Source organism: Vanessa atalanta, chromosome 24 (genome assembly GCF_905147765.1).
Source record: "Vanessa atalanta chromosome 24, ilVanAtal1.2, whole genome shotgun sequence".
In the NCBI taxonomy this organism is placed as follows: Eukaryota; Metazoa; Arthropoda; class Insecta; order Lepidoptera; family Nymphalidae; genus Vanessa; species Vanessa atalanta.
Genome location: NC_061894.1, coordinates 2,858,543 through 2,884,828, shown reverse-complemented (window position 1 = coordinate 2,884,828; position 26,286 = coordinate 2,858,543). Strand labels below are relative to the sequence as shown.

The window sequence follows — 26,286 nt, the reverse complement described above, 5'->3', positions numbered from 1 at the left end:
AAAGATAGGTAGTGTTAAATACGTTTCACACAAATAAGGTGGCATTAGATTCGAGGTGATTCAAGATAATAATGATAAAGAACGTTCATCGTCATAATTAAATATGGCGAACAATCATTTCAAGTAACCGGTATCAGAAATGCTACTAAACTCGTTGTTTTTTTTAAATTACAAATGCGTTATATCGACGAGTAAATTATTAAAATTAAATATCTATTTTCGGTTACAGTCAGGTTTAAAGTTAGCTGAGATATTTTTATTCACAATAAAGTATAACCTTACGACCCCACGCATTATCTAATTTGTCTAAACAATTTATCTAATATACGAGTCGAAATTTGGTATAGTCACCATACTTATCTCCAAGACCAAATTAAAAGAAACAAAAGTGAGCTAAATTCTTAAATCCTAATAATTGAAACAATTGATCCACGAAAAAATGTAGTTTTACTTGATATACTTTCCATTATACACCGTTGCTATTTTTAATGGCTCGCGAAGCCATATCGAGAGAGCAGTAGGTACCAGGGGCGCAGACGTTCTGCGGCACCTAAAATTATTTATAGGCGCGAGGCTCGTTTGAGTTGACATTTAGCTAGCAGATGCACCGGTCCCTCGGGTGCCTCCTGCACACCATCATTAATTTCTGCCGCCTTAGTGACTGACTATGAATACGTAATAATTTAAACGAAAATTAAGGCTTTTTTATAACGTAAGTAACGGTTTTCCTTATAAGCAAGCAGTAAAGTAACATTTCTAGAGGAATGAAATATATTTAACTGTATAGAGAGGTAATAGGTGTGTAGAATATGTATGTACTTAGACATTAAGTGTAATAGAAAATAAATAGAAAATGTCATCAATACTAATTTTAGAACAACAACAATATAATCGAGAAGATTATCTTTTATTTAATCGAAGTAGAATTTCGGAAAACAGGTTTTAACTAGTTTGACATGTATGAGAGTAATTCAATGGGATACACAACTCACAAATGTCACTTCTATTGTAATCTATAATCCGAGGAGGTATGTATCTATGTTCGTTTTACGTGACGTCCTAATTACAAGCATTCATCCAACATTTAGATATACGCTGGCTTTACTATAGAACAGATTTACAACTAAAATTTCACTAATAAAGTTTTTAAATATGTAATACTAGAATGTACACTCGCGTTAAATTTTCTAGGTTGAATACTATAACTACGGATTGCATGGTTCTTTATAAAAGGACTTTTTTAAACGGAATCGAATATAAAGATAAAAATGCTACTAACTAGAGAGCCTGTAATTTTATTCATTTTACGTTAAAAACACCTTATTTTACAATATGTAGGAGAACCTATTTTGTACTTAAGATATAGTTTTCGATAATAATCAATTCTCACATTGAAATGATTTTATAATTTAAAATGACGTAGTTATCTAATTAATTAACACGTACGAAACAAACATTTAACGATTATCATAATTCTATAATATCCTTTGATCCGACGTACAGATATCAAAAGAAATATTAAATTTAAAAATAATCTTTATTAAATAGCATTATGATGTACTATTTTATAAAGTCGAGAATCTGTGTACTTACACTTGTCTCTTACAAGTATGCACTTATTAAGGCAATCAATTTTTTAACTTACTATTAACAGTTATCTATAATATGCATATAAAAATATATTTGCAGTAAATTTTAAACTACCTTGCATAGAATTATAGAGGAAAAAAAAACGAATATTTTATCCGCAATTTTTGTGACTACACGTCCATAAATAGTGTTATCTATGTAGAAGTAATTGTTTTTTTTTTTAACATTAGTTATTTTAAAACAACTTAATAACATTAAATATATACGATTTCATCCAATCGATCGATAAAAAATATACAATAAACTTTAATCGAAATATACAAACAAATAAAAAAGTAGTTAGACACAAAAATATATTTAAAAAAAAAAAAAAAAAACAAAAAAACAAAAAATATGATTCATAAAATGCTTTACATTGAATTATAAAATTTAATCGGTGTAAGTAATCACTAATTGAATTTTGTTTTTATATTTAAAGTTGACAAGACTATATTAACCCATCGTTTTATTACACAGGCCGTAACGGTGACATGACAGAGAGCGGCACAGACAGCATGGCGGATCTATGGGCGTCCTATCACAGCGCCCTGGGCTTGGGCAGTAAGCCCCCCAAACCGCCAACCCCTCTCGCTACCGGACACTCGGTGAGTTTTAAGGTTGAGAAACGTTTCATATATTTTCTTTTACTTATAAGGTTTCTATTTTATGGAGATCGAAGGCAGACAAGCAGGACTGGGGTATTGATGGTAAATGGTCATTTTGCAAACAAAAAAAAGGTATTACGACCAAGCCATATCAAGCATTGAATAATAAGGGTTCATTCAACCTTGACATTGAAACTGAACTATGAAAATTTACTTAGCTATAATGATACTGATCATTCGTTTACGATAGTACGGCCATTGTTATTTTAATTGTGTCCTTTTTTTCGTTTCGTTTTTGTTTTATATCGCTAACTATGTTGTAGTCTAAATAAATACTCGTCTAAATAAATACATTTACACTGAAACAGCTGGCACACATTATTCCAAGTCAATGAATGCACATAAGATATAACTTTAATTGAAATACTAAAAAAAAATTAACGCTTCTGTGGAGATATGATTATTTGGTAAAAAAAATACTCTAAGGTGTTCTTTATTTACAACGGTAAATAAAAAATATCGAAGATCACAAACTAAAAAAACATCTACATTAACATAAGAACAAATAAATTTAACTAATTGTTAATGTCTTACATAGCAAACGTAACAAAGACCAATATTGTCTACTCTTGTAACACAGCAGAATAATATTCACAGAGTCCAATCCACATTGGGTCAGCAACACCAGTGGAACCAGCGTCTACCCACGATGAGACTTCATCATCAGATCGGACAAAAGACGATGATGACGGCGGAGCATCGGACGATGACAGTGATGATAGAGTTGATCCTCAACACCACGATCCGGAACGGCTAAAAGCGTTTAATGTAAGTTTACCTGCACTTATACAGAAATAATTATAGACTGTGTCAAAGTCAAAGTCAATACCTGCACTTAATAATATGCAGAGTGTAAAAAATTCAATGATTTTGTTTTAGATGTTCGTCCGTCTCTTCGTCGACGAGAATCTAGACAGAATAGTTCCTATTTCAAAGCAGCCAAAGGAGAAAATTCAGGCTATAATAGACTCCTGCACTCGACAATTTCCGGAGTTCGCAGAGCGTGCCCGAAAGCGAATCAGGACATACTTGAAGAGTTGTAGGCGGAATAAGAAGGTGCGAGGTGACGGGCCCACAACCGGCAACGGGGGAAGCACTCCGTCTGGCAATGCCTGGGATACCGCGGTGAGGGTCCGATCTCTGCTTGATTTATGATATCTTAGTACTATTATTTTTGATTACATCCAATGAAAAATTATGTATATTCCAATATATGCTATAAAAATAACTTTTGATAAATTACGTATTCTTATTATTACACAAAACGACCATTTATGTCATATACCTAAGCAAATATACTTGTCTGCCTTCTAAATCTATAAACAAACGAAAATCTCAGTTGATTTTCGATAAGATTAACATGAAAATGTATCTTATGTCTAATAATAACTCCGCAGGTACGCCCAACTCCCGCGCACCTGACGTCGGTACAGGCGGAGCACATCCTGGCGCAAGCGTGCGAGAACGAGAGCCTGAACGCGAAGCGCATGCGTCTCGGACTAGACCCTGTAAGCCAGCCAATGCCCACTGTGCCTACGCCTATGGTCAGTTTGACTTCGATTTGTAAAGCGAAAAAAGACCCTTTTAATTTAAATGTCAATAAATACTTATAATTAATGAATTGGCGTGAATTTATAAGCATATTTCTTGCTAATTTTGTTATTTATTGCTTTTTTTCTTGGAACAAAAAAGAACGTCAATTTTTAATGGCATAGGCGAATGAGCCAGATGTTATTTTTTTTCATTTAAAGTTTTCAATTTTAATGGCAATGGCAAAGTATATATTTCTAAAATATGAGTTAAATGTGTAACATTTATATAAAAAAGCATTAAATTGATCTTAATGCAATAAAACGAAACCCTTAATTTTAAATATTTGGGCTATATAACCCGGTCGAAAGTTTAACGGAATAATACATTCGGAACAATTTCGAACACGTATTCTTCTAGAACTTTTACAGAACAAATGATACCAAAATTTTAATCAGTAAAACTATAAATACTCCTCATTCGTCACAGGCCATCGACACAACAGCGACGTCGGCCGTGGCGTCGTCGTTCCTGAGCCTGTACAGCGGCGCCATGAGCAGCCCCGCCACGTCGGTGACGAGCTCGGCCAACACGACGCCGGCGAGCGCGCACGGCAAGGCGCCGCCCGACACCACGCGCCCGTCCGCCAGCCCCACGCTCGACAGCACGCTGCTCAACAACAACAGCCTGAAGCTGGACAACGCCAACGGGAACACTGGCAGCAAGACGGCCAGGTGGGTTTGCCGACCTTTGTCTTGCGTTTATATAGAATAATAGTCTTGATCAGTGTTATGCTTTATTTTATATTTGTGGTATTACAAGTTAATGTTTTGGTTTGCATACTAGTATATATAATTGAAAAGGAATTATAATTACAGCCCTGCATCATCCCCGGCACCATTATTCAGACCTACGTTCCCGAACACATTCGGGAACCCGCCGACATTCGGCAGACAGAGGTATTAAAAATGAATTAATTTAATTGATTATCAAAATTAATAAATTATCGATTATATTCGATTTACGAATTACCTGCTACTTAACTTTACTAGAACACCGTATATTTCTCTCTTCTCATAATTGATGTATCTACATATCGATGTTGCTACATAATATATAAGCATTTAGGCATTATATATAACTATTATTTTTACAGCTCAAACACCAATCCAACGTCAGCGCTTTCCAGTACTGCTCTTCTATCAACATTGACGGCTCTTCCACCTACTGGTACGAAAATATAATTGTTATTAATACCAATTTCAATAATTACTTGAATATATTTTAAAAAGTAATTCAAAAATGTTAAATTTATATTCAAATTGTTTTATATTCCAGGTGTTGGAGTAAACGCCGCAATGGCCGCCTACCAAAGCGCCTTGTTATCCGCAATGGCTGCGCACACGCACACATTCCCAAATTTGACAGGTTAGCTAACTATATTCAAAAATACAAACAAAATGTATTCAATATATTTGAGTACAAGACAATCTTTTTTTTTGTTTTTGATAATCTCAAAAGCTTTCTAATGTTATACTTATTTATTTACTGATGTGATTAAGTAACAAACGAACATCCAAACTTTCACATTGACATTATTAGTCAGATAAAATCTGGTCGTCATCTCTAAATGAACCACTAAAGTAAAAACATTTCTATTATATGTTAGCGTATCTGTTTTAAAACTTGAATATTCAATATTTCTATCTCTCTCTCCAGCCCCAACAGACCTATCGCTGAAAACATCTGTATCCACGCCCCTACACGCGACATCCACCTCATCATCTCTCTCAGGATCAGGATCGCAGAAGTCCCTCCTCTCCCACAAGCTATCCGGCGCTGAAGTTGGAGCTGTACGACAACTGATCACGGGATATCGTGAATCTGCTGCGTTTCTTCTTCGATCAGCTGACGAATTAGAGGCTCTGCTTTTAAACCAACCCTAGGACACACCTAAAACGTTGTCGGATCTATTCGGATTCAAATTCGGATATTTCTAAACGGACATAATGTGCAATGTGCGGATAAATTATTTCAAGTGATTTTGGCAGTTATTATATCTGTTTGAATAGAAAACTTTTAAGACCATAAGCTATATGAAATCAGCTGTTGTGTCAAAGTAAAATTATAAAGCTGTGGTCATATTGAAGCGAAACTACGTTCAGAATCCTAAAATATGGATTTGAAAATTAACAACTTTTGTGACTATCATGGAAATATTATATTATTATTGTACGACTTTATTTGCCATTCTATTATCAATAATATTATATGTATTGCGTCAGTGTTTGAGATGCATTAATAGAATGACATCTACAATCGTCTTGAATATGAATTTAAATGACTGTTGTGTTGTTATGACATTTGTCTATGGGACATTGAAAACGAATTGCTTACTAAAATTTTTTAATGAGTAGATTCCGATTTGGAATACAATTTTTCTTCATTGTATCTCAGAATAGTTTAGACATTATTATAATTACTTTTAAATTTTAGTATAAAAATATTTTCCTTTTTCAAATCTAATGTTTTTTTTTTTTTAAATAAAATATTAAATTGACGCTAAGAAAAAATAATTGAATGTAAAGTAAGTATGTACTATTATCTCGTCCTTCACGCGACCTGACGCAGGTCTAAAAATATAAATTAATATTAATTACCTGGATTTTAAGTTAATGTAAAACTTACTCGATTGCTTAAGCGTCCTATTCGATCTTGTTGTTCTGAAGTAATATAGAGAAATCATTCTTTAATTAAATAATTTCTAATTAGAATTACGAGTTTTGACAAAAAAAAAAGAATAACTATTCGGCGTTCGTACAAAGCTGCCATATTGTAAAAAGTGTTGCCATTCTAAACTCGTCGAAGAGTACAAAATTATTTTGTGTATATTTAGATGTAAGAAAAAAATCAGGGAGTTTTTAGCGTAAGGTCGAAAATTTTCTTGCCTGGTGCGATAGTTTAGTGTTAAAAAAAATTAATAGCGGGCAGCTGGATATATATTTGAAATCTTAAAATCTCGGTGATCGAAATACAACATTTCTCTTAAATAGTAAGTTTTAGTGTAACAGAGTCTAAAGTTAGATTTTAAATGGCATTCTAGATTTAAGAAGCACGAATTTATTTGTTGTTTTGTATTATACTAATAGTTCTGTAGTATTTACAAACAATTAATATATTTCTTATATATCTATATATAAATTTATTCAAAACACTGTATCGTGATTGGCTCCATCCAAAATTATTATTTTTATAGCATTTCCTTATTGCAACACTGATGTTTATTTTTAGTTTTAATATTTTTTATTATCTAAGACACTGTTTATGTTATGGTGTTGCTAGTTGTAATTTATGAAATATGCCAATGTTTTCGCTTTGCTCAGTACAATAAACAATATTTTGATCTAGTATATCTACTTGTTACCATAGATTATATGGCCAGGTACTTTAGGTAGGTTTAAAGTTAGATATTGCTTACAGTGTACAAAATAAGGTTTAACATTTTATTGTAAAAAAAAACAAATATATCAGACCTCTTTCTCGGTGAAAAAAAAAAACGATTCTGGGCCTAAAATTTTGTTGTAAATTTTGAGATACCTCGTAACGTTATTCGATTCCGTTGTTAGATAAGGTAAGTTCAACATACATTTTCGTCTATTTTAATTTTATTATATTTAATTTCCGGCCAGTTCTTATTATCTTCTCTTCATGCAATAGTGTAATAGACAATAGTTTTCGTTAATAAGTTAATACATACATATAATAGATGATAATTCAATGATAAACGCTTATTTCTTTGCTAATGGTGACTGTGGATTTTTGATTTTGTGACGCAAGAATCGAATCATATGGAAATTTTGGCTAATTTCTGAATAGTAAATACTATACTATTGATATCCAAACATTTAACGTTGAGACATTTAATGTAAAGTAATATAAAAGCAGAATAAATATCTCGCATTCTTTGACTGTTTACATCGAAAGAAGACGACAAACATTTAAAATAATAAAATGGTATATCATTTTCGAAATAAGTACAAAATAATATTCTTGACATTTGTGAAAAAAAATATAGTTTTAATTTTTCAGTGAATCATCAAACTGTGTGTTTTTGTGTTTCAACAAATTTGATACCATACAAACTATAAATTACAGCCACCCACTAATCCACTCCATCCGCTCTATGCGTATTTAAAAAAATTAATAAATTAACAGTAATATTTTTAAAACAAGTTTCTCTTGACCATTGTAGAGTTCCTTCTTCTGAATTTAAACGGGTTATGCTAGTTAAGCAAAGCTTGTTAAAAATGCATTTTCGTCAGAACTGAACCAACTGGATACGAGGAAACTGATTAATTCAGTTTACCCTAACCAAACACAACTAACAAACATCGCAGGTGAAATAAGGGCGGTGATGAGCTGTAACTAAACACTGGTCACAAATCACGTCAAAAATGCTGCAGTCACTAAACAGAATGTACAATACTTTTCCACTTTGCCAGTTTATCTCAATAGAAATAAAGCTTATGCAAGTTTTTATAAAATTGTAAATTCACTTTTGAATACGAAAAATTGCCAAAGAAAACGAATTGATTATTAATTCATTGTATTTCTATACATAATTTTTATTAAGTTTCTTAATTATTTGTAAGTTTAATTTTGAATTAGTTTTCAGTCATTCCAGTTTTTTCTTTTTTTTTTTTCTAAAACATTCGGTGCATTAGGAAGAAAAACAGTAGTCCTTGTAAATGGAGAATGTAAAAAATAATGATTAGAATATTATAAAAAAAGTTGATTAGAAATATGTAAACGTTGATGTTGGATAACGAAAAATGGATGATGAAAAAGTTAAGATGAATTTGTTAGACATTAAAATATATTATTATTAGAGATGTATAAATGGTTTACGATTATTATTAATTTGATAGTAATACAGATGTGGAGAAAATACAAAATGGCGATTGTTACTATAAACGATATGAGAAATTTAGTTATAATTTTTGCAATTTCAAAATGTGAGTTTTACAATTTTGAAAAAGAAAATATTAAATATGCTCATATACAAATAAAAATTGTTTTATTTATCATCATATTAATTTATCTAGAAAAATATATTTATTATAAAATACAATAAACATATTATAATTTACGAACAAAATATTTATATCTCGATGTTGGTCTAGCCCCAAAAATTTATATATATATTTTTTTTACATTAAAACGTCGCGATCGTTTCGGGATTTGAGGTAGTTTCTGCATTCACGGCAATGTAACGATCCGGGTATGGGTAGAAACGTTTATCCGACATCAGGTAGTGAGTAGCATTCGTTATAAACTCAAGATTAGTACGTGACGCTAGGTACGAGAACATTGCTGGAAACCGTTCCGTACCACACCTGCAATTAAGTATATTTTTTATTTAATCCTAACTAATTAAATACTCATATTAAATATATATATATATATATATTTAAATCATCATAAATAGTGTCACTTAAGGACTGACGAGGTAACGACGACCAATAAAATTCATGTTATGGAAAGGACTATGTGAAAGGCTTTGGGAGTAGGCACTTTATTTATGGCTTAATTAATCACTAAATGTTTATAAATGAATACTCGTATCGAAAGGTTTCATTTGTATGGTCATTTTTAGAATATACGTAGGTGAACGGACAAATGGAACATTTGAGTTAGTGCTATAAGAAATATTGAACATTACTTACATCGCCAATATACCACCAACCTTGGGAGCTAAAATATCATGTCCCTTGTGCCTGTAGTTACACTGACTCACTCACCCTTCAAACCATGAACGACAACACTAATGAAATCATCCCCAATGTCGTAAATCTGTACTCAAGCCAAAAATTATTATTATTTGTCACAGTTTTGTTCGTCCGTTTGTTCTGTAACATACAACCATAATAGTATTCGGTTCAATATTTGTTTTTACTTACAGCTTTCGGATACCCCAAGAGGCAAGTCCCCACAAAATTCCATCACTCACTGCCGGTGCTCCCGTATCACGCTGTTAAAAAGACATTTCTGTATTATATAGTTTTATATTGGTTGCTTTATAAATGTACATAATTACCTTATCTATTTCTATTTAGGTTGTCGGGCTGGCAAATAACCCACCTGATGGTAAATGTTCACCCCCGCCATAGACATTTTCACTTTAAGAAATATTAACCATAAATTTCATAATCAACGCGCCAATGTTTGAATTAAGATTTTATTTCCTATGTGTGCGTGTATGTGTAATTACACTGGTTCACCGACATTTCAAACTGAATCACAACAATACGACTTTATAAACAGCACTATAACTACTCTTCAGCGAAAACCGACCAACCCTCTCATCACTATTTCAAGCGATAATGCTGAGTACCAACCCAGACGGGCATTCATAAAACTCTATCACTAAGTAGTACTACTTCAATAGAGTACTCATGAAGCTCAAACTGCGATATGTGTTATCATAATCACATCGATCGATGAGTGAAGTTGAGCTCAATTATTAATGATCTGACGAGCAGTTGTATATATTTGAATTCCTGGATCTAAAACCATTTATACGAATATATTTGCTTAAGTCAATTGTGATTCTAATTTTGATGTCTCCAATTTATTAGTTATACGGACATCAATGTCAGACTAATCTCAGAAACTAATCATAATTACAGTAAACTTTTTTTCAATAAAATCGAAGCGAAATTAATTGCCATCGCAATCACATAGATTATAGTCATACTCGGAAATACAACAAGATTTTCAAATGGTTCGTTGGCACTGGAGGATGTAGACGTTAATGGGCTCATGGGCCGATGTAGGTAGCTTAGTTAGGTATACACTCACCGTACAAGGCGCTCGTCGGCCAGTCTGAGCAACGCATATAAAGTTACGCGTAACAGCGACACCGAAGCGTTGTGTGATGTTGTTACACTTGTCGTGGTCTATCAGTATTGCATGATACACTTGCAGTGAAACAGCGACTGTATGAAATATACCGTCTCGCTGTTGAAGTTATTTGACATTAGTAAACTTCCCAAATTATTTAACTTTAAAATAAAAAATATATACTATATACAGTATCGCTTATGTATTATTATAATTTTTGAAAGGTATCTGCTTTAATGCAGAACCAAAGTAAATCTAACTTCAACAAAATATTGCCTTAATTAAAAAATGTGTATAAATCTCACTCTATCAGATCCCCAGCTGGTCACCCAAACATCATCAAAAGCCGGCCACATAGCACGATTTGGAAGATCTACGCCGTGGACTTTATCTGAAAATCTGGGACAAGAAATTATAGAGACAAAAAAATTCCTCATTAATTAAAACATTTTTATCAGTCTAATTGAAACTAATTTGAATACTTCGTCATACTTAATATTTCTGTCCAAAAGTAATAAGGCGACATCATGGTCGGGTTGACTTCGGATGTTCCAGCCGGGGTGTTTCACGACCTCTTGGATTTTCGCAACCTGGCCTCCCCTCGCCATGTGTCTGGTACCAGCTCTTATACGCATGCGACTTACACTGCGGGCTCTGATAACAAAAATAGGAAGTCAATTCAAAATACTCTTAATAGTCGTGAACTTTATTTATATAAATACTGCGTGCTTTATACAAGCACGTTTGTGTAGGTACCACTCACGTCATCAGTTATTCAAACAACAAACAGCAACACTTCGTATCATTGTGTTCTGGTTTGAAGGATGAGTAAGCTAGTTTAACTACGGGCTCAAGGGTCATAATATCTTAGCTCACAAGATTGTTGGCGTATTGTGGATGGCCGGTGATGACCACTTACCATCCGCGATTTACCCGTCCGCCTACTTACATCATACAAAACAAAAAAAGGTCCAGCTCTATAGGCTAATAATTGTTGCACATAATGCATTGACTTTACATACTCTACAGATAAGACGGATATACTTTATTAATTTAACCAGCATCCGTTGTTTGTTGTATACTCTTGCAATCAGCAAACTCAGACAAAGTAATGAAGGTTGTTGATTTCTTTTGTAGAAAAGCCAAGATTACGCTTTCAATATCAATAAAATTTCATTGCAAATGTGTTTAATCGAGAAGGAAATTTCAAGAAAAACTTTTAAGAGGGAAAGAAAAACTGGCTTGCAATAAGCAGACCACAGTAAAAAAAAACTAAAAACATACTTCATTCGGTTTCTCCGTTAAATCAATTTAAAAACATATTCGTATGTTATAATGTTGACGACGACTTACTTCCAAACACAATTCGCAGTTGTGATTACGAGACGCGGGTTCAACAAAGCACCCGCGCACCAGTGCTCGTTACCCTTCTGAATTGAAACCACATAAGGATAGTCCTGTATCATGGCGTCCTTCCCGGCTATTAAACGTCTGCTTATTGCTACGAAAACGAATACAAAACATATTTATCTTTTCTTATATTTTTTAAATAAGGCTAGGTACTTTGGTTTTTTAGTTAATTCGTATTATAGGTGGTATTTTTTTTTATATTGATTCTCGAATTTAAAGTAAAATCCGTGATACTTTGATTATTTATTTATTGTGATAACATTACATCGAATTTACCTTTTCTTTCTTGATTTCGTTTATCTCTTTGTCTTTTCGCAATTTTATTTTTGTTTTGCTTCACAATTCTTTTCTTTGATTGTATTTTGGCGGTGTTATTATCTCTTTTTGTATATTTTAGATGTACGGTCGACCGCTTCTTTTGTTTATGTTTTTTGACTTCCAAGTTATTATCCTTCTGGTGCCCTTGTCTTGCTACTTTTTTAACTTTGGATGAATTTTTGATTTTTCTTAAACGCCTCGGTTTATTTTTACGTTCGTCTTTTATCGTTTTTCGGTTGATTCTTCTATTCAAATTGGTTTCATTTGCAATGTCCTTTACTTCTGTATCGTTCTTGATGGATCTTTTGCCTCTGAAAACTGCCGAACTGTATTCAGGTAAAACTTTTTTAACTCTTGCTTTCCGGTCAGGTAATATATCTCCTACAAAATATGTAGTAACAGGATCTTTTAATATACTTTTATCCGGTATAGGTGGGAATACAGTATAAGATTGTTTTTGTAGATGCTTCTTCACGACATTTCTTCTACGACTTTCCAAGGATTGTATATTTTCGAATTTTCTGGCATTTATTATTTTTATGTTATTCTGTTTTAACACTTTCTTCGGATGTGTTAAAGATCTAATAATTATTTTCGTATCTTTCAAATTATCACATTTTATTGTAATATATATAGCCGTAAGAATTACTATGCCAAGTAATGTTTTCATGTTTGCATACTGAAATGCAACATCGAGTTCATACAATAAATCTTTTACGACATTTTTATGTATTTCTTAAAAGAAGTCGATGATTGAAATTTCGTTCCGCAGTAATTTTACTTCTGGTTTTATTCTAATCTTTTCCTGTTACTGGTGCGCTTTAAATAAAAAACTCTTAATAATATAATTTCTGTATTGGTTTTCTATTTTAAGTTAACAGTATTTATAATAACACGTACTTATTAATCCTAAATGTAGTTGCTTAATACTTACAAAATACATATCAAATTTTAATTTTAAAATTTCAGAAATTAATCAATTCTTAGTTAAAAGCTATTTTAATATGGTATCTTACAGAGAAGTTAATTTTATATAAAAGCAAAATATACCTATCTGTTTATTAATATTTTAAATTCGCAATGGACATGGACGTGGATGGACTTATGTAGTGGACCAAAGAAACGATGGATGGCTAGATATTGACTTTCACTTTAGTTACTTGTGAAATGACGTAAGACAGAGAAGTATGGAAGAGGAAAACATGCTGTGCCGACCCCAAATAAAAATGAGACAAGGGCAGGAGAATGACGATAATATTTAAAATTCATTGCGATTTAAACAAATTAAGGACACAATTGACAAAAAATAAACAATCAACATAGAATAATTAATACTCCGAATATCGTTGGGTCGTTGGGGTAATAGATAATACCGCGTCTAATCGATTTTTCTTGAAAAGGGAACTCGATTTAATCTTCAATAGTTAGCAAGACACAGACCATATAACACTTTCGTTGCCATTACATATTTGACATAAGGAACACGCTAGTATCATCAAAAAACTGTTAAATATTTGCTTAAGATAAAAGTGCCCTTAGCCCAGTGAAAGATTTACAGACTGTTTCTTCAATCTCTTGGTGCGATTTTCTTGAAGGTAGCGAGTTGCACAGCGAGTTGGTGTAAAATCTGCTTTCCAGCTGGTGCGTCGTCGGACGATATCGCTCGCGAGAGTCGCACGGCGCGACCACATTCACGGACGAAATATTCCAATTCGTTGTCCAATTGACGACCATCACCTTTGACGGGAAACAAAAACAAAAGTCAATAGACTTATGGTAGACGCTCGACAAATTTCATCCGTCATCTGCGGCTAAGATCAAAGTAAAAATACAATTAAAGCTACGATTACGTAGCACTTATATTACAAAATCTTTTGTACACAGCTCGTTATGATCTTCACATAATGATATTACCCATAATATTATATATAATAATATAATATTATGGGTAATATCATTATGCGTCTATAACCTAAAATAATTACGGCAACTAAAGTTTAATTTAACAACAAACAACGATTATATTAAAAATACAACACTAACATAAGGATAGGTTTATTCATTGTTCTTTGGTGTCAACTCTTATATTTATATTTGGTGCGTCATAATAAATCATTAAATCTTTTAAGCATCTTTATTTAAACTCAGACTGAGGTTTGTTTTTGTATTACCCCAATTGACTTTAATATATTTGACCTCAACCGTTTACTGGGATGAGCGAGCGATACAAGTACAGGAGTCACCGAATCAGAGACACAACGTCAATACTCATAATACCTGGGTTAATTTTGACTACATGAGCAAACAATTGTTACATACTTCAGAACGGCAAAATTATACAACGCTAACGATGAATAATGTATTAGAATGAATCGTCCTCCTACCTTGACCCATCCTCACATTAAGTGGCTGCAAGCATTTATTGGCAAGTCTAGCGAGCTGTGATCGTTCGGAGCTAAAGGCTTCGTCAAGATCGAACAGTTCCAATGGAGGAGGCGGGGGTTCTCTGAACGTTGGTGAAAATACCTTTGACAAAAAATACTACTATAATATTGACGTTTTTATTCATGGCAATATAAATATAAATCTTGGTGTGAACGTTTCTTGGTAGTACTTAATGAGTGAGTCAGTATAACTACAGGGACAAGCTACATAAAATCTTAGTTCCCAAGGTTGGTGGCGCTTTGGCGATATGAGGTATGGTAAATATTTCCCATAGCGCGAATTTATATGGGCAAAGGTGATCTCTCCATCAAGAGGCCATGTACACGTACGCATCTTAAAAAAAAATCTGTGTGAGTAAAGGTTTATAATCTTTTTAGAATTTCTTACTGAGAAACTTTTCAAGTAGGTATTTGGTATTAGGTAATATTTAGGTATATTTACGATTCTTAAGGCTGTTCTTGATTATGAAATTGAACTTACAGCTAATTGCAATGGTGGAAATGGTGTTTCAAACTGAGGCGCTATTAATCTCAGAGGTTCATGTTTGATACCTAACTCTCCATACAGCCCTAGTACTTCAGGAACTGAAAATAAAGAGAACACGAGTTACGATTCGTATTACCAAGTCTATTTTTAATAGTCACTTCGCATGTTTCTCTCAACGTTCAACATTACGGCTCGGTCCTCGTGGGTCGTTGCAAAATGTTAAACAAAATGTTTTTATTTTAATTTTTGGACTGGTAAACAACACAAAAACCATTTTTATGTAATAAATGTAAGCATTTTGTAGCATAAACTTTAGAAACTTTAGTCTGATACTAATCCTACTTCAGAATGTTTTTTTTTGGTAATTGTTTTCCACCACTGTACTCTGTGTTAAGATTCAAAGTACTGATCGCATTAGTACAAAAAGATCCTCTCGAAAAATATTGTATTTCCATGCAATAATACCATCAGATGTTTTCTTTAAAAAAGGCTTTAATTAAACCCAAAGAAGATTCGTGCGAGGATATTAATATACTCACGATGTGATAGATTTAACGAAAACAGTCTCCAAGTGAAGAGCGCATGTGGATGTAAGGGCGCTAAACGAGGAGGCGGAGCGCTCGCTGGCTCTGGAAGTAGTATAGAACTCAACCACAGCGTGTCGCCTAACGTACGATACTCATTTATCTGAAATTTAGAAGAATTTGGATACATTCTTCAAATAAATTACTTACAAATGGAAACGCAGATGCTTTCTATCAAGAGCAATTGTTCAATATACCTATTATGTTTAGAGCATAGCATACTAATTTTTATGCTCCTAGAACTTTGTGCCTCTAATTTTATAGGCAATGTCTTTATAAATAAATAAGTATATACTCCGGACTCTCTCTTTTGTTTTATGAGAGAGAGAGAGAGAGATAAAAATAATAAAAGTAAATAACAAAGTATTCGGTCTTGTCCAAGAAAAAAAATTAGACAAAGAGGATAATTACATCAGGATCTTCCGCGTCGACAGGATTTAAGTATAAATCGGCGACACCGCCAAGATTGTTGAAGATCAGTTCTCGGATGAGGTCGTTACATTCGCTCTCTAAATACTGATCGGCGAAAAAATGTCCAGAGCCGATAACGAAGAGTTTACCTGTTAAGTAATTGAGTTGCTTATTGAGAATAATTATAAAATAAAATTGATTACGATATTGGTCTTTTTAAGTAGAAAAAAAAAATAGATGTTACAACATTTACAAAACTATCGAGTTCAATAAAAATTGCGTATTGGCACCTTTGGGCGGGCCGAGTATTATTATTTGACATCAACCAACTTATTCACCAACCGTGGAAACTAACGTCGTACGTAATTAATTCACTTACCATGGTCGTGTAATATAATATGTAATACACCAAACAAATATTTAGGATATTACCCGGAAGTTCCTTAAATATGTCAAAATATTCGCTTTTTGACACACTTGAAGTGTAACACAAAACTAAAATTGGACGAAAAAAACTATTATTTTTCATCTTTTCAGTGATCAAAATCGGTCAGGAGTACGTACATCATCTCAAGATTTCAGTTTATGAATTACCTGCACTTTTCTCTGAAACATACATTGCAGCGACCGGCCTCTTCATAGGATAACATACGTCGCTACTGGATAAGATGGCCGCCGCTGGTTTCTTTACAGTCAGGGTTGCTCCGTACGGATACACAAAGTTAGGTGTTGGTGGATCTTCTCTAAAATATAAAAAAAAATGTAAAGGTAGCCTGTGAAAGTACACAAATTTACTCGGGTTTTATGTAAGCCCGTCTGGGTAGATATCATCAATCGTCGTGTAGTGTACTGCCAAATGGCAATATTTAGTGTTGCTGCTTTGAATATTTAGTGCAAACCGGATTTGAAGGGCGAGTAAGCCAGTGTAACTACATACACAAGGGACATAACATGTTAGTTCTCAGGATAGGTCATCGGTCGGCCGATTGTGCAAAAAATATATTTCTCTGCAAGTCAATCTTTTTAGTGGAGAAGGTCAGAGAAAGCAAGATTCAGTAGTAGTATTCTTTCGCAAAAAAAGTACTAGATAAAAAGGATTCCACATGCGGAATGATAGACGTACCATAGGTTAGAGGAGTATAATTATGTAAAATTACAGAGTACTCAGAGTGTTAGTCAGAAAAGTGTATTTCGATGTCTACGCTTAATAAGTCGCATTTTTACGATCACAACGCTACTCACAAAAAATCATCTGATTCACTGATGTAATTCGGCATCTTCATGATGTATTTTTGAACAGCCCTGTTTAGAATTCCGTTTGATATGTGACATTCCTTCGGATGATAAAATTTGTGATATTGAGCTCGAATAACGCAATCTGAAAGATTATAACTGTATATATATATATACAAATTCGAGAAATGGAAACATTATTAAATTTATTAAGTATACAAATAAAATGAAGTAAAAAAAAATATATAAAAAGTCATTTAAAATCAAAAAAAAAACTAGTTTAGTTAGTTTAATATTATAATTGGTTAAGTAAACTTGTGCACATTGCATTTGTTAAGACATATGATTATAACAATGTCACAATGACGAAGGCTTATCGCTAGGCTAACGAGGCCGTTGGAAAAATAAAGTTATTTAATATGTATGTACAGAAGTATCCAAAGCACACTAACACTTTCTTTCGCCGTTTTTTTTACTAATGCAAAAATAACTAATGAGCTTATATTTTTTTAAATACCGTTATTAACGACAATTCCGTACTCCTCGAGGAAAAAGTTTATGTTGGTGTTCATCCTTTCCTCCCCCCCATCCGTCATTATCACCAGCACCGAATCCCCCCGCTCCACCATCGTTTTTAGAGCAGACAATTCTTCGTCTGTGAACGCGTTCTGTGGCCCTGGTATAACCAATACTTTAACATCTTGAAGTATGTTAGGAGACAATTCTTCACGATTGCTAAAATATTAAAATAACTGTTGAGTAAGTTATTGAGTTAATTCTTAAATAGAAAGACAGTTTTATTAAATATTCACTGTCGTGCTTCTTACTAAGTTATTACGATTAAACACAAGTTTTTTTATAGAATTTATATATTAATAAAACATATATATATATATATATATACATATATATTATATCTACAATTCTATACATAGAGCCAAGTTATTCAGTGGATATAACACGTGGAACTTAGCCAAATCCAGACAAGCACCACTATGGTTGTGGCTCCAATCATCAATATCTGTCTCCGTATCTTAGTGACTTTCTTATGTTTCTGATTCACTTAGTGCCTATCATCCAGCACGCTGTTCTATTCCAGTTGAATTTTGAATACATCCTAAAGGAGAGGGGTCGTCAGCCGCAACGCTTTCAAATTTCTGTCCTATTTCAGAAAAATCTTACATCTGAGGCTGAATGGTGCCTACCAGTACCTTCACTGTTAATTATATTTAATGTATAGACAAATAAACTCACATCATGACCTTCCACGCAGTTTTTAATTTCCGATGAAGCATCTTATAGTTCTCGTTAATTTTGAAAAGTTCATTTTTTGATATATCGAAGAGAATAGTGTCGATCGCCTTCATTTTTACAACTATATTATTGTTACGTTAATTTCCAAAAATAATAGTTTACAATTAATGTTTTCGTTTCGATATGCGACGTTAATACGTTTGTTTTGTTTTTTCGTTGCTTAGCAACGTTAACGATGTGAAGTTGGCGTCGGTGCCTAGATTAAATACACAATTATTATACATATGTCGTAATGTGCATTTAAAAATGTCTATACCACTATAAACGTCAGTTCACGCCATTCGTGGGACTTTGAATTTGCGTGCTAGGTGATCGATTGTCGCTATAACGGCGTTGGTGGACAAAATGAAAATTAATTTTATTGAAATATTCAAAGTCAGAAAAAAGACGGACAACTGTGTCTAATAAATAATAACTAATAGGAGACCGATGTTATTTATGTTGGAAAATTAAATCAAAAATCTTTTATAAGTCACATCACAAATTTAAGATCATATTGTATTTATGTTTTTTTTACACCTTAATTCACTACTTTGTTTAACGTGTTTGATGTAAAAATATGCATAGTGTTTCAATTATTTATAGATAACATCAAAGAGATATACATTAAGGATAAAATTAAATCTCGCTAAAAAAATTTTTCGATTATCGATATATCGATTTTGAAATACAGGAGGAAAAGGAGCACAACTATTTTGTCTCTGGAAAAATAAGTAAAACAAAAATAATCATCAAATAATATATTTTATTTACACTTCGATTAATCGTAACTTTCGAATTAAATTTCATATCACTAGCGTATAAGCTATTATCGTGTACATCTAAAACATTACTCTGTATTTACAATTTCCAATTAATTAATTTTATATATAATGTATTGCTAATTTCCATAAAACACTCGTCTTCAAGACACAGCTCAAACTACATGTCTACATGTACATGTAAAAAAACATGCTCGTTGAATTGAAAAACATGTGCGACGCGATCAGAGTGCGTTTACATCTAACGATTTAAGCCATTGAAATTTCGTTGTAAGAAATTATATTTTGTACACGTCTGGTTTTAGCTCGAACAATATTTTTGGCAATGAAATAATTCACGTAACGGCTGTATTATTTCGTTACAACTTGTACATAAAAACTATAACTGCTATCATAAAGAAAGTATCAAAAAGCACTATCATTTAAGATTTAGCGCAATAAAATAAAATCATCTAAAAATATTGCAGTATATTGATAGCTATTTGGCAGTAATGGCTAATTATAAATATAAAGTGTATAGCAACAAGAGCATAGTTTAGCGACTAAAATAACGTTACATTCTGTTGTACAATTTCGTTATTTATTATTTTTCGTTGTTGGATTTCGTTAATTTTAAAGATAATAATTAAAGTTTACAAAACATCTCGTGCTATATTATAAAAGGAACGATTATGAAATGAAACTTCTTTAGGCACTATGAAATTAAAATTTCAAATTTACGTGTAAATTATATAATCTTTTAGTTAAACTGACGCAAAAAAGTTTCACTTCTGTAACATGTACCAAGTTTAGTTGTAATTGCATTTATTATATTATATTTCGTAACTATATTGTCATAACACGACTATACAGTTGGTTTTACAAAAGAAATATATTCGTTTTCATATCGTATGATATAAACGGGACTTAAATACAGTTTATAAGCGATAATAATTTATCGCTAATATTGAATTATAAAGTTATTTAAATACAGAAAATTATAATTACCGTAAATGTAAAGAATTGATTAAATCAATTTATTAACGATACAACGTAACAATATGGAAAAATAAAAAATGCCCCAAAATGTTATCTTGATATAATAAACATTCCTCTAAAAAGTTTTTACTAAAAAATATTAATTATCTGTACATTGTATAGTATATATAAAAACTTACGTAGTAGGAATGGAATTAGAATAAATCTAATTTAATTTTTTCTACATACAATCGAATAAATATTTACAAAAGGAATCTAAAAAAAATTTCTCGCAAGTTTTGAGCTGACTTTGAGCTTTAAAACTAAAATATTTATGTTACTGTTAATAATTTGATTTACTGAATAGGGCTCTGAATTTACATTTAATACAAAAATGTACTTACATGTGAGCCATTACGTCTAAGCAAATATTGATATGATTTTGTATTTAATATAGTTGTACGGTTTTGGTAATAATTGCTAAAAGCGATGGATTTATAAGGTTGTCTTTTAAATATTCGTTTTTTTTTACAAATATTCTAGGAAATAAAAGTACTAAGTATTCAGAAGAATTAAGGAGTAAAACTGCACTAGTGTTACAAACACCGACTTGTTACGCAAAATTATAATCAGTGTTAACAATTTCAAACATAAAATAAAATAATTTGAATGGTAATGAATGAATGAAATATATTTTATGTTTATGTTTTAGCTAAAGGTTCGAAATATAAATTTAAAATAGATAAAGAAGCTCAAATCAGTGAGTGTTAAAAAGGTAATTAAAATAGGAATTATGAGGATAAATACTGAATATCTACAAAACGAGTACCAGGACAGCAGTGAGATGTAAGAAGCTTGGATCCTGGCAACGTGTTTTTTTTTCAATTTGTTAAATTGCATTCACAGAACAAAAAACAACTTTATCTATTTCGTAGTCATAACGCAAAACGAGTACCAGGACAACAGCAAATCATAAGAAGCCCATGTCGAGCGCGTTGTATAGAGCAGCGATGTCCGAGTGACCGGATATCCTCCAGAAGGGGTAATTCTTAGCTTTCGCCGCCGCTTCCTCGTCTTGACCGTCCCCAATGACAACGTATGTGCACCTCTCCCCAAACCGTTGTTTAATTTTTTCAAAGCATGTTTCTTTTCCTAAAAATTAATAGTTATTATATATTTAAAAAAGAAATTGGAACATACACAATGGATATGTATATTTATATTCAAAGTAAGTTAAAAAAGTTTTTATGATAAGGTGCCTGTAGTCACACTGGCACACTTGGATTGATGAATATCTGACATTTTTAATATTCGTCTATATGATGTAGTAAAGCTGATGAAAATTACCTGTCTTTGTTGCAGAATATATATTTTCAATAGGGAATACGCCTCCAAGACCAAATAGAAGAACTTTAGCAAGCGCTGGAACTAGTTGTGTCGTCGTCACTAGTACATTCACGCAGTTTTCCCTGCAATCATTTAAAATAATAATTTATTAATGTTACCTATATACTAGTAAAAACGGCCAAGCGTTGCTACGGATATGTTATACGTCGAATATTATGTATGATAATGTTAAACCAAAAACTTTCTCTGAAACAGACAGACATGTCATGAAATTCATAGTGTTACAAATTTCATGACAAATTTTTTGCTTGATTTGCGTTCAACAAACACAAAACAGCGAACTTTTTATAGATATCAATTCAAATTTTGTTGGTTTTTTTTTAATTTTGTATTCACGCTTAAACTATTCTTACAATGTTTTTTTTTTTCATTATAATAGCCTTACTTCACGCATATACATACAAAAAACACCGATTTTTTCTTATATTTGAGTTATTTTTTAATCTTATAATTTTAAAAATAACTAACTTACAAAATCTACAAACTTTCATCCCATTTAACCCCCTAGTTAGTAACATAACCCCTCAAGTGATTAATTTTAGATAATTCTTTCTCAGTACTTGCCTATGTACCATAAAGAAATGCTAAATTTCATCCCGTTAGACCCACCGGTTAAGGTTGCGCTTTGTATGTGAGTCATTTGAAAATTTAATTATATACATATATTATGTTAGTTTTGTTTCAGAACGAACATTGGCTTTCTAGTACATTATCTATTTTTATTTTATATAAATTTTATTATGTTATTGTAATCGTCCAAAGATATTTATTCAAGTTTTTATAAATGATTTGTGATGAGATCCCCAAAATGTTTATAGGCTTATTATTAATAGGTAAGTCACAATGAAACTATTTTAAGACGTGTAATGTGTTGTGGATATGAAGCTGTTATCAGAACTTTCCAATAGAAATTAAGGTTCACATAAATAAACTTGAAAATCTTCGATAGTAAATAAATATATTTTAATCAAGAACTTTAGTGCATAATATAGCTGAGCACACTGCTAGAAGATACATCTTATGTTTGTCAAAAGCAATTTTTTTTGCAATTGGAATAGGTTTCAGATAGAACTTTTGTGATACAGTTATATTCTACATATTGAAAAAAATATATATATGCATGTTATACCTTGAGTTAATCATGTTGAGGCACTTGCAAGCAAGTGTGAGCCAGTTGTCCGTTGCTTGTTCCAACTCTGCTCTTAACTGTAACCATTGTTCTCTCTTCGTTGGACCTAATAAGCCACCCACACTGAAATAATGAAATGAAATGTCATTGTTTTAATAAAAGTAAAAGACCTATTATAACCAAATAATCTAACATAAATCATGCTATTTACAGTTTATATGTAGACAAGTAAATCAATTTAGGAATTTTTGCTTTTATATAGCAACATTTTAAATAATTGAATGCTTCATTTATTAGGTCAGTTTAATGCGCAGTTATTGGTTTTCTACTTGTAGAAGTTTTATTCCACTGGTAGTTTATGAATGGAATTGTTGTTTTTTTTATATTTGTCATAAAACCTATTCATAAAACCCTAACGCACCTATTTCTGTAATTGTTGTAAGTGTCCTTTATCTTTCGGTATCGGAAAGCCAGCTTTCTCATCCAATCGACACCGCCGCGGACACCAGGAGCGCATAAGCCGGTGTTAGGTGCGGCGCTCGCGTGAAATCCATCCGAGGCAAAGTTGTACGCGGATAAGTCTTGACCATTGTCATCAGCCGCCACTGCGTCTATGTGCTCCTGGTCACAATCCTGTAACATAATATCTATTTATTACATGACTGATTTGATACAGGTATATATGTATAATTGAGTATGTAGGTTATATTGTTAATATTGAAACGACAGTGTTAGACTCAAATGGCCTTTTAGGGCCAGACCGTTTAGACCGGCTTATACTACTTTGGGGCCCCACTTAAGACACACCTGAACTTAGACTTGAATAAAATTAATTGAATGGGTTTCATGGGGTCAGGGCTGCAAACCATACAATCTGTTTAATTTAATAAAATGATGGATTCTTTCGCATTATCGTCTATTTTGTGCCTTTGACTTGACTTAGCTGGGGCCCCTTGAATCCACGGGTCCCTGGGCTGAAGCCCAAAAAGTCATACGGTTGATCCGGCCCTGTGGCCATTGATGGGTTTTTACTGTAGTATAGTTAGTACTTTAGATAGAGACTGATATTTCTCTTTCTTCATCGTTAATTTGACATCTGAGATATAAAGACAAAACATTTTTATACATATCTCTCTAAAAAATGTTTACAAGAAAAACCATAAGCTTCTTAATTTAAAAAACTATATAATTATCAGTATAATATCAGATAACATTGACAAAAAAGAAATGAATGAAAAGTACCTCAACATCATTAAAGAAGAAATGTGTGTCTGCTAAGCTGAATATCATCTCTTCCATTCTGAAGCCTAATTGCACTATCTGCTGTGTATCCTGCAAAGACATAATAAATGTTTAATAATATTATTGATATTAAAAACAAAGAAATGTATAATTAAAAACAATATATGATAAGAAAATGCAGATTATAAATAATAATTGATCAAAAACAATATTGTAAATGTTTTTGATTCGAAAGGCTTGTTTTTAATAGGATTAAAAGTCATCATTTCGTACAAAAAATCTCAGTGACTAACGAAACTATTTACCTTATTGTACTTAGTTGCATATGTGCCCGTGAGAAGTGAGTGGAAAATTATAATTGTTTCATCCAAATCCCATATAAAGACTCTTTCTGTCGTAGGCTCGGGGACGTGTTGTGCTGGTGAAGATGATGTGTTACGACGACCTCGACCCCGTGATCTGCTTGCTGTGCTTTCACTGTGAACAATACATGAATAACCATATTATAATAAATAATATATATAATCTTTTTACAAAGATTTAATTAATTAATAAATATCAATTTGATAACACAACAGTACAAATTAAGTATAAGACACATTAACATTTCACAAACATTGACAAAGCAATCACTAATAACTTACATATTTTCCTAACCAGGCAAAGGTGATCTCTCATAGGCAACTTTTGGTGATAGAAGCTTAGAACGAAAACAGGCAAGTGCAGTTATAGATAGAAAGAGGAGATAATAACTATAATTTAAGAATACCGATATTAAAGTATAATAGTATGTAGGTTAACAAAAAATAAATTCTTATTCTTAAACTCAAACTCAAACTCAAATTCCTTTATTCAATATAGAAGTATTACACTTACTTATTGATAGTCAAATTAAACACTACCACCAGTTCGGAAAAAGAAAACACCCTGACCTGAGAAGAACCGGCGAAAGAAACTCAGCGGGACTTTTTTTTTTTACGTCAAATTAATTATATACATAAATGCAGTCGAGTAACAGGAGTAACAAGATTGTGTTTGTTCCTTGTACCAACGTTATGAGAATCACATTTTCTCATAAAAACATAATCTTATTAATGAAACTGCTATCTAATACAGTGTTTAGCTGCATGCATGCACAAAAACTAACTAGTATCTTAAAGACATGCAGTTAGTTTTAAAATTAACTAACCCAGAGTTTTCTCTGCATCTTCGACTGGCTGGATGCACTTCATTCTTAATCGGAGACAGCGGAGTATCATTTAGAGTTGGCAGCATTGATGATGGAGATTCTATAACAAGTTATTTGAGATTCTATAAATTAAATTATATATTATATATTTGTTTTTATATATATACAGTTTTAAATAATGCTTATATTACATATATACAAAACATAGGTGGCTTATTAAAAAAAAAACCATAAATATAATTAGGAATATTGGCAGAACAGAAGATAAATAAATAAATCATTAAAGTAACTGTAAGACCATTACCCATGTTTCATGTATTTTCTGTATTCCTAGTACATATATATATATATTCCATATAAGATTTATCACCTGTGACAAATGTGATTTTGTCATTAATATATATATATTTATAATTAGGGTTGTAATGTTTTATACCATAAATACATAGACAAATCGTAAGAAATATAATTACTGCGTTTTTTATTGTTATACACAAATGGCAATGATTAATACGCATTTTACATAAATTTTGTTATTTTCTTAAGTGGAAATGGTCATAGATGAGTTCTTAATACGACACATTGCCTTTAAAAACGTTATAACATACTTTCAAACTAATAGATAATTATTTTCTGTATTAAAAATACCTTTAATAAACTTTACATTGAGGTT

The 26,286-nt window shown here is 32.1% G+C and overlaps 4 protein-coding genes across 8 annotated transcripts in view; 1 reads left to right on the top strand and 3 right to left on the bottom strand.

Moving 5' to 3' along the window:
• The window catches only part of LOC125073327 (nucleolar protein 4), a 133,855-nt gene extending 125,800 nt beyond the window's left edge, over nt 1-8,055 (top strand). For 2 of the 3 annotated variants that reach the window (XM_047684114.1, XM_047684112.1), the window contains 9 exons: nt 2,107-2,234; nt 2,892-3,062; nt 3,174-3,419; nt 3,692-3,838; nt 4,314-4,558; nt 4,703-4,783; nt 4,981-5,054; nt 5,163-5,252; nt 5,544-8,055. In XM_047684114.1, the coding sequence (XP_047540070.1) occupies nt 2,107-2,234; nt 2,892-3,062; nt 3,174-3,419; nt 3,692-3,838; nt 4,314-4,558; nt 4,703-4,783; nt 4,981-5,054; nt 5,163-5,252; nt 5,544-5,770 (1,409 nt within the window). In that variant the 3' untranslated portion in view covers nt 5,771-8,055. The remainder of the gene's footprint in view (nt 1-2,106; nt 2,235-2,891; nt 3,063-3,173; nt 3,420-3,691; nt 3,839-4,313; nt 4,559-4,702; nt 4,784-4,980; nt 5,055-5,162; nt 5,253-5,543) is intronic. The other variant, XM_047684113.1, reaches the window with a different exon arrangement.
• Nucleotides 8,056-9,039: 984 nt separating this feature from the next.
• On the bottom strand, nt 9,040-13,178 carry LOC125073519 (CUB and peptidase domain-containing protein 1-like). Its single transcript, XM_047684380.1, has 8 exons — nt 13,174-13,178; nt 12,414-12,976; nt 12,081-12,228; nt 11,220-11,381; nt 11,033-11,126; nt 10,686-10,844; nt 9,785-9,855; nt 9,040-9,220 (listed from the first exon to the last, which is right to left on the bottom strand). Exons 1-8 carry the CDS (start codon nt 13,176-13,178, stop codon nt 9,040-9,042), a joined length of 1,383 nt encoding a protein of 460 aa, XP_047540336.1.
• A 617-nt stretch (nt 13,179-13,795) lies between these two features.
• Nucleotides 13,796-18,981, bottom strand: LOC125073518 (intraflagellar transport protein 52 homolog). Its single transcript, XM_047684379.1, has 9 exons — nt 18,869-18,981; nt 18,132-18,349; nt 17,624-17,759; nt 16,976-17,124; nt 16,382-16,530; nt 15,926-16,073; nt 15,381-15,484; nt 14,840-14,981; nt 13,796-14,192 (listed from the first exon to the last, which is right to left on the bottom strand). The coding sequence occupies exons 1-9, from the start codon at nt 18,979-18,981 to the stop codon at nt 14,023-14,025; spliced, it is 1,329 nt and encodes a 442-aa protein (XP_047540335.1). The 3' UTR covers nt 13,796-14,022.
• Nucleotides 18,982-19,688: 707 nt separating this feature from the next.
• LOC125073411 (eyes absent homolog 2) overlaps nt 19,689-26,286 on the bottom strand; it is a 40,915-nt gene continuing 34,317 nt past the window's right edge. For all 3 annotated transcript variants that reach the window (XM_047684228.1, XM_047684231.1, XM_047684230.1), the window contains 7 exons: nt 25,614-25,713; nt 24,730-24,901; nt 24,425-24,514; nt 23,604-23,815; nt 23,183-23,305; nt 21,994-22,115; nt 19,689-21,798 (listed from right to left, as the gene is read on the bottom strand). In XM_047684228.1, the coding sequence (XP_047540184.1) occupies nt 21,617-21,798; nt 21,994-22,115; nt 23,183-23,305; nt 23,604-23,815; nt 24,425-24,514; nt 24,730-24,901; nt 25,614-25,713 (1,001 nt within the window). In that variant the 3' untranslated portion in view covers nt 19,689-21,616. The remainder of the gene's footprint in view (nt 21,799-21,993; nt 22,116-23,182; nt 23,306-23,603; nt 23,816-24,424; nt 24,515-24,729; nt 24,902-25,613; nt 25,714-26,286) is intronic.